This window comes from Salvelinus fontinalis, chromosome 13 (genome assembly GCF_029448725.1).
Source record: "Salvelinus fontinalis isolate EN_2023a chromosome 13, ASM2944872v1, whole genome shotgun sequence".
In the NCBI taxonomy this organism is placed as follows: domain Eukaryota; kingdom Metazoa; phylum Chordata; class Actinopteri; order Salmoniformes; family Salmonidae; genus Salvelinus; species Salvelinus fontinalis.
Genome location: NC_074677.1, coordinates 7,850,120 through 7,859,428, shown reverse-complemented (window position 1 = coordinate 7,859,428; position 9,309 = coordinate 7,850,120). Strand labels below are relative to the sequence as shown.

Here is a 9,309-nt window from a genome sequence, read left to right as displayed (position 1 = left end):
TGCCTGTGCTTTTTTGTGGTTCGGTGTGATCTAACATAATCGTTTGTAGTGCTTTCGCTGAAAAGAATATTTGAAATCGGACACTTTGGTGGGATTAACAACAAGATTACCTTTAAAATGGTATAAGACACATGTATGTTTGAGGAATTTTAATTATGAGATTTCTGTTTTTTGAATTTGGCGCCCTGCACTTTCACTGGCTGTTGTCATATCATCCCGTTACCGGGATTGCAGCCATAAGAAGTTGTTTAAGTAAGCCTAGTTACAGTGCATTTCCAAAATCGCCATACAAAGAACTGTCCGAGCAAGATCCAGGATTCTTACCGGGATCAAGTTCAATGTCTCATTTAACTGATAAATGCTTAATATACAGTATAATAGAACAACAAACACGGCCATAAATGCAAGAAATGTTGTGTTTTGTGTCACATGATATTGAACAAATTTGACAAGACACCAACAATGAGAAAGAGTTCAAGAGTTTGTTAAATTAACGTGTGAATTTTATTGAATGTTCCTTATATCAATTACTTATCAACAGCTGTATCTGTAAGTTGTCCACAGCAGGAAATCATCACTGGTACTCTATCTTATAGAAAGACCCTTAGGCAATGTCAGAGGTGTTACTGTGTTTCCCAGTGTTATACCTATCGCGGACATTACCATTCGATGCACTGAGTCACATTAGCAGAAATCTCATGCAGCCGTTTGACCAAAGTTAATAACTAGCCATTTTGGTTTTAAATATCAAGTTAATAATATATCAGAAGCATTCGATTTTGTAAACGCATACATTTTGGATTTGTGTGCCCATAAAACTATACTCACACCGTAACATAAGGCAACACTAAATGTTACATAAGCCTAGTTACAGTGCATTTCCAAAATCACCATACAAAGAACTGTCCGAGCAAGATCCAGGATTCTTACCGGGTTCAAGTTCAATGTCTCATTTAACTGATAAATGCTTACTATATAATAGAACAACAAACACAGCCATAAATGCAAGAAATGTTGTGTTTTATGTCAAATGATTTTGAACAAATTTGTCAAGACACCAACCATGAGAAAGGGTTAAACAGAGTTGGTTAAATTAAGTCGTGAATTGTATTGAATGTTCCTTATATCAATTACCAGTTATCAACAGCTGTATCTGTCAGTTGTCCACCGCAGGAAATCTTCACTGGTACTCTAGTTTATAGAAAGACCCTTAGGCGATGTCAGAGGTGTTACTGTGTTTCCCGGTGTTATACCTATCGCGGACATTACCATTCGATGCACTGAGTCACATTAGCAGAAATCTCATGCATTCATTTGACAAGGTTGAACATCGGAATGTGTGTTGTAATACACAGTACACCTCCATTAGGATGAGATCAATCCTTATTCTTTCATTAAATGATTTTCAATGTGTCATTATTTCTATATAGTCTACACTTTCTCCTTCTGAACTTCTAACACCGGTAGGATGGGTGTGGCTTTGTGACAATGACCACAAGAACAGCAACTCAGAGACTTGATGCAGGTACACCTCTCACATTGCCTGAACAAAGACAATGATTTTCTATAGAGTTCTGATTTAATCTAGGCCCACATTTTTATTAAGATACGTCGGGGTGGACAAATTAACAATCGGCTTTACACAAGGCTAAGAGTTTTAATACAAAGCCAATGAACCACACATCTCAGTTGGCTCTACTCAGTAAACACAAACGTTCCTATAACGTTGGAAAGCTTCATGTTCAAATGGAGACAACATTTTTTCTTTCCAGATAATGTTAGCAGGACAACATTCCATGACTGACTTATGTTGGAACCCCCTGCCATCCATCCTATTTTTCCTTCAGGAATTCTCGCTCATTTGGGAGTACATCTTCTCCTTTTGTAATCTTATCCAGAATCGTAGACTCTCCCTTCATTTTCTTCAACTCTACGATCCGATCCTCGAAGCCTGGCTTGCGTTCGTCCTCCTCTGTGCGAATGATTATCTCAATGTACTCCATAGTGGAGAGAGAGCTTGGCTTCAGTGCAACATCATTAAGTCTCTTGAGACAGTCAGAAGACTTATTGATCAAATTCATCAGCGCGTCCTTGATCATATGAAACTCATCCTCAAGCTTCTCCAGCATCTCCTTGGTTTCCATAGACTTGCCCCACGCCTTCATGAAGTTGTCCTTCATTCCTTGAACAGTCTTTTTCTCAGTCTTTGATTCATATGTCAACAAGACTTTTTCCCTGTCGTGGTCACTGGAAGAGCATTTTCCTGGACATATGGTGCAGTTGCCATCATCATCCATCACGGCACAACTGTTGATTTCATCCTCATTTGGGAGGAAGCAGCAGGTGTGACATGTGAAATTGCATATCTTGCAGTTTGTCGCAAAGTCCTGGGCTAATTTGCATCTCTTCACCTGCAGCACATTTACGTCTGTCTCAAAGTCTTTGTTCTGTTTCATGTTCTCGTCCTCGTTCTCCAGACACTGTTTGAAGCTTTTGATCTCACTTAGCTTTGACAGACCTGCCTTGATCTGAGGGGTCAGGCGTGTCATGGTCTTCTCCAGAAGCTCACGTTCTTCCAGAACTTTCTTTGTCAGGGTCAGATCTTTACTCTCAATGCTTTCCAGTGCTTGGAAAAATTTCTTCATCTCCTTGGAAGTTGAACTCCATTGCTCTGGACACTGGGCCTTATGACCATCATCGGAATCATCCTCTTCAGAGCTGCTCTCCGTCTCCTTTGAGAACAGAAATGAACTGTTGAATTTGAAATGGGTTGGTAGCCCCTTCTTGTCTTTCTTACAGGGCAGATTTGCAGCTTTGATGGCCTCTAGCACCGGTATGTGCTTCCCATCAACAAATGTCACAAGCATCAGGATGTTTTCAGCAACATCCTTTCCAAAGATGGACAGGATGGAATCAAAGATGTATCTCTGGGAAGGACTGAGACGAACAAGTGGTGCCTGCATTACAAAGCAGACTGCATCAATGTGATTAATCCCTAAAGGATTACACAAGAAATCCTTCACTTTAAGGATGATCAATTTATCTTGAGCCATTCCTCTGGTGTCTCCGAACCCTGGTGTGTCAATGATAGTCAGAGAATAAGGAATCTGAAAGCCTGGCTGGTTGTAGAGCTCGTATGATGTCACAACCACAGTCTGGCTCTCAGCCTGTGACCTGTTGGTCACCTCATGGATGAGCTTAAAGCGGTAACAGTCTTCCCACTTTACCCCAAGAATGTAGTTTATCATGGCATTGACCAGAGTTGTTTTTCCTGCACCTGTGGCCCCCAGAAGCAATATCACCTTGTTATTCCCTTGCTCAACTTTCTTCCCAAATCTGTACTGGTCAAAACTGTCACTTACACCCAACTTCTGTTCCAGATTCAGCCAGTGGATTGAGGGGTTTCCCTTTTCCACCTTCTGGGATTTTTTTAGAAATTCCTCACTTTTTGCTGCGGTTGATTTGCTTGTCTTCGGTTGGGGATCAGAGACCCTAAGGGTAGTCAGCACAGTCTCAGGACTAGGTAGACTCTGCCCTGCTTCGCCACAGTTAGCAGAGACTCTGATGCTGTATGCAGTGTCAGCCTCTAGTCCTTCCAGTGTACTCTCTCTAGTGGTGGTTTTGATGGTGTGCCACATCTGATTGTCTATAGCCTTCACACTCTTTCTGTATTCAACCACATAACCAATGACTTCAACATCATCTCCCACCATGGTAGGAATGTCCCAGTTCACTCTGATACTTCCCGATTCTATCCTCTTCTCTGTGGGGGGTCCAGGGGGGCTACATGGGCGGGTCCTGAAGTATTCTGTCCAGTCACTGGAGAGGCTCACACCAGGTCTACACACCACCTTGCAGCTGAAGCGGTACTTTTTGTAAGGGTCCAAACGACTGATGGTGACCTGGTTAGTTGTAGTATCCGATTTGACCTCGGTCCACTCAGAGTCAGCCTGCTCAGCCTGGTACAAAACCTGGTACGACTCCACAGAGGCAACACCAAGGATGGGAGGGTTGACTTGCAAGTGGACACAGTCATGCTCCAGACTCTTGATGGTGGGAACACCTGGCTTTGATGGCAGCTCAAACTGTGGACTCAAAGGTGTCCCTCTTTCATAGACATGGATGAAGGACGCAGTGAGGTGTTTGTTTGGAATTGATGCAATGCAGAATGCAAGATTTTCTCTGCCTTTGTTAGACTCTTTGAAGTCTAAGAACAGATTTATGGTTTGCCTGGTTAGGGTGGTTACATCCCCTGAGCGAAACCACTTTTCTTCTATAGACTTTCCGGCTGCGTTGGGGTTGTAAGGTACCAGTGAAAAATCACTCTTAGATTCTTCCAGCAAGTAGTTCTCCAGGACTACCACATACTCTTCTTTCTCCTTCAAATAGGATAATGCAAAACACACGACATAATCATTAGCTTTATCAAGCACAATTCCATCCAATTCACTGCTTGAGTACACAACTTGTACCTCTTTCATTATGTCAAGGTAAGAGCTGACAACATTCATCTCTCTCTCTCTGTCGTCCAGGTACGTGATCATGAGGTCATTCTGGAATGGAGAACGTTCTTTGCTGTTGAGAATTCTTATCAGCTCTTCCTCCTCCATTCCTCCTCCTCTTATGTTGGGAAGAACCTTGCAGAGACTTTTCTGGAACACCTGCTTGTACTCTGAGCACAAGTCCCTGAACTTGTTGAGTTTGGCTTTGATTTCAGGGAACTTGATAGACATGTCTTCCTTCATCATGTCCTGGCATTGTACATCAGTATTGTCCAGTCCGTCCAAGATTCGCTGTGCGCGACGCACCAGGCTAACACTGATCTGCCTGACTAGCTGGGTAGCTGCAGAGTCCAGGTTCTTGAGAGGATAGAGCCAGACGGTCATGGGCACAGCATGTTCTCCGTTTTCCCCTAGTCGACGTGGCAGGCTAGCATACACCTTGATGGCATCTTCAAATGTGACAGGGTTGTTTTCTAGTGCAAAATCACCATGGAAAGTGCAGTTGAATTTATTGGACTCTCTCTGCTCTTCCTCACTCATCTTCAAATTTCCCTGCCCTTCTATCGATATGAGAGGGATCTTTTTTATTGTGGCCTGCAGGTTTCCCTGGATGTCCTGGTGGTTTTCTCCTGTAGAAACCTCTTGGTCAAAAACGAAGAAGGCCTGGGCTCCGTAGAGCAGGCCAGTCACCACATGGGTTGCAGAACCCTCTTGTAACATATTAGAGTATTTCACATTTCCTGGCCCCAGGTGGTTCATGGTCAGCTGCTCAAAGCGAGTGGTGGCACGGTACTGCAGAGAAACCCTAGACTGACGCTTTGAGGTCTTTTTGTCATGTAGGAATTCAGCAGAACCCTTCACACTGACTAAGCCACCAAGAAAACTGGCCTCAAGAGATGCAGACACATTCAAAGCTTCTGACTTGGCTTCACTTGAGTCTGAAGCAATGATTTTGAAGTCAGTGTTCGGTTGATGACGGACATTGATGTGTTTCTGCAGCACCTCAGAATCCCAGAGAGTGATACCTGCAGTTTAAAGAGAATGACCAAAGAACGTTATTGTGAAAATAATACTCCAACGTGTACATGTATAATTATTTCTATATGTAAACATGGTTTCATTTAAATAACTAATTGAAGGTAAATATTGAACTCAAAGTAAATATTCTAGGTGTCAACCCATAGTTAGAAAACCTACACCTCCTACACTCAGAAGTAAAGAGTGCTCTGTAGCACCATTTGAACCAGTCTGGAAATGGGTTCTACCTGGAGCTTCTTTCAGGTCAAATAGAACCTTTGTTCCAAATAAAGAGTGCTATTTGGAACCAGAAAGAGTTCTATCTAGAACATTCCCATACAGGGACAAATGGTGCCACATACAATCATTAAAAAAAGTGCAATCTTTGCCATTGACAGCATTACTACTATATGAACACTTCAAAAACAACCTGCCATCACTATTTTGTCCCAAGTGCGTCCTCTAGCTTTTCTTACTCTGTGGTAACCACAGAGATGCACCAGAAAGCTCATCTCTCTCTGCAATGACCGCTTCTGTGACAGCATCATAGAGGACTTAAGTGCCCAAAAGCCTGTTTTAGCATGGGCAGCTCCATTCAGGACTTTCACCATTTGAAGTAGTCAACTGGGAGATACTTCCTTTGGGTTAAAGAAGGATTATACAATTAAATCTGGGTCCCAAGGAGGGCTCAGACAGAATATAATCAGTTCCACCTGGTGAGGTTAGCATAGGGCTAACATATGCCATGTTATCTGATGGGACCAGCTACAATTTAGCGTTCGGTCACGGTCAAGTAAATCAACAATTTTAATAAGCTGAAACGCATTTTGAGCTGGAGAAACTGTTTACATTTAAATGGTTGCTTACGTTCACAAGTATGGCCCCAATGTCTTCTACTTCTATGAGTGTATTAGCAGTTTGTAAATAAACTGAAAAGGTGCATACCACCACCTACTGTGTGGAGTGTGTATAGTCTGAACAGGTATTTTATTTTTATTTTTTTTATTTTACCAGGTAAGTTGACTGAGAACACGTTCTCATTTGCAGCAACAACCTGGGGAATAGTTACAGGGGAGAGGAGGGGGATGAATGAGCCAATTATAAACTGGGGATTATTAGGTGACCATGATGGTTTGAGGGCCAGATTGGGAATTTAGCCAGGACACCGGGGTTAACACCCCTACTCTTACGATAAGTGCCATGGGATCTTTAATGACCTCAGAGAGTCAGGACACCCGTTTAACGTCCCATCCGAAAGACGGCACCCTACACAGGGCAGTGTCCCCAATCACTGCCCTGGGGCATTGGGATATTTTTTAGACCAGAGGAAAGAGTGCCTCCTACTGGCCCTCCAACACCACTTCCAGCAGCATCTGGTCTCCCATCCAGGGACTGACCAGGACCAACCCTGCTTAGCTTCAGAAGCAAGCCAACAGTGGTATGCAGGGTGGTATGCTGCTGGCAATAAAGCCAAGGTTGGTGATTTACTGACATCTGCAGTTATGAAATGTTTGCTCAGGAGTGCAATTCATTGGCTGACCCCTCCTGTTGATTGTTCCGAAATCCATAAACCTACTTTAAAATAATGAAAGCCCTAAATGGTGTTCCCCCTGCTAGAACAGTGTGCCCTCTATCCAACTCAATGGTGGAAACACTACCAATGAATTTAAGATGATGCATACTGATTACCTCCAAACCAAAGAGGAATAGTTTCCTGTACCTGGAATGAGGACATCTCTACGACAGTCATACAGCATCCCCAGCTGGAAGGGTCGGCCCAGAGCGGCTAGCTCGATGGTCTCCGAGTCAGACATGACTCAGTGTTCTGTAAACATATCAGTACTGGGGTTACTTCAGCAGCCACGGTATTAGAACATTTCAACAGATAATATGGCCGTCAACATAAAATCATAGTTTTTTTTGCTCATTGCCCAGGCAATGCAGCCTGTGTAAATATCACTGATACAGTATGTTATGCAAACATTTGAGTCACTCACAACTTTTCCGCCAGTCCAGTTGTTCTTTCTGAACAGGAAGAGGTCTCTGGAGCCCTAACAGTTGGTGCTCTTATTTCTTTGGGAAAAAAACCTTGAACAGCACAAACAAAACATAAAGACACTGTACATGTTGATGGGTTTCTGGTGGACATAATACAGTCTTAAACAATCCACCTTAAGAGTTGACTTAAGTAATGCACCAAACTGAAAAGAATTATATTTTAGTTAACTTGCACCTTCCCACCTGCCACAGCAGACACTGCCAGTACTCAAATATAGTAGCTACTGTGGGTCTCTAGTCTGGAAAACTATTTTTATTTAAGTTTATTTAGCAAATGTCTTACTTTTTTATACTCTGCATTGTTGGTTAAGGGCTCGTAAGTAAGCATTTCACGGTAAGGTCTACATTTTTGATCTACAGTGTATTGCCAAAAAACCCTCAACAACTTCAAACAGACTGACTTGCCCAATGAGCCAAACTGATTAAAGAATGTCACAGAATTCATAACACAGTGCAGTAATTAGAATCCATACAGCAGCTTTAGGTAATAGGCAGAAGGGTGACCACACAGTAGACACCATCACTTTCTCTGTGTCGTCTGTTGCTGTCTCTTGTCTACCCTCCTCTCTAATCCTGTCCTGATTGTAAAAAGTGTAAAAGTAAACAATTGTTTTAATAGTAATTTCAAGCTTTTTTTTTACCTGCAAATCCTTTGTAAACCATGTTTAACTTTTTCACTAATTAGAATCTATAGAGCAGTTTGAAGTGATTGTGTGCTCAACCCACCTCTGTTCACTCTCCATCTACTCTGTCACTTTCTCTGTTGCCTCGTCTGTTGCTGTCTCAGGTTCTTGTTTGTTACAGTCTCTTTGTCTATCCTCTTCTGGTGTCTCTGCATCATATCCTATTGTTGTGTTGCTGTCTCAGGTTCTTGTTTGTTACGGTCTCTTTGTCTATCCTCTTCTGTTATGTTCTTCTGGTGTCTTTCCATCATATCCTATTGTTGTGCTGCTGTCTCTGTGTTTTGTGCCTCATCTACTCTTCTGTTGACATCTATCTCTGTGTCTTGTCTGCTGGGTCTCTGTAGTTTTGCAATCCAGAATGGCCAAGGGGATACTGAGGTAGCTTAACTTGTGTTGGGCCTGTGTCTAGGTCACCTACAGTTGAAGTCGAAGTTTACATACACTTAGGTTGGAGTCATTAAAACTCATTGTTCAACCACTCCACAAATTTTTGTTAACAAACTCGGTTAGGACATCTACTTTCTTCATGACACAAGTAATTTTACCAACAATTGTTTACAGAAAGATTATTTCACATATAACTCACTGTATCACAATCCCAGGGGGTCAGAAGTTTACATACACTAACTTGACTGTGCCTTCAAACAGCTTGGAAAATTCCAGAAAATGATGTAATGGCTTTAGAAGCTTCTGATAGGCTAATTGACATAATTTGAGTCAATTGGAGGTGTACCTGTGGATGTATTGCAAGACCTACCTTCAAACTCAGTGCCTCTTTCATGGGAAAATCAAAAGAAAATCAGCCAATACCTCAGAAAATAAATTGTAGACCTCCACAAGTCTGGTTCATCCTTGGGAGCAATTTCCAAATGCCTGAAGGTACCACGTTCATCTGTACAAACAATAGTACGCAAGTATAAACACCATGGGGACCACGCAGCCGTCATACTGCTCAGGAAGGAGACGCGTTCTGTCTGAGATTAACGTACTTTGGTTTCGAAAAGTGCAAATCAATCCCAGAACAGCAAAGGACCTTGTGAAGATGCTGG

The 9,309-nt window shown here is 42.4% G+C and overlaps 1 protein-coding gene across 1 annotated transcript; it reads right to left on the bottom strand.

Moving 5' to 3' along the window:
- Positions 1–519: 519 nt before the first annotated feature.
- On the bottom strand, positions 520–7,339 carry LOC129868024 (uncharacterized). Its single transcript, XM_055941588.1, has 2 exons — positions 7,240–7,339; positions 520–5,527 (listed from the first exon to the last, which is right to left on the bottom strand). Exons 1-2 carry the CDS (start codon positions 7,331–7,333, stop codon positions 1,833–1,835), a joined length of 3,789 nt encoding a protein of 1,262 aa, XP_055797563.1. The 5' UTR covers positions 7,334–7,339; the 3' UTR covers positions 520–1,832.
- Between the last annotated feature and the right edge of the window lie 1,970 nt (positions 7,340–9,309).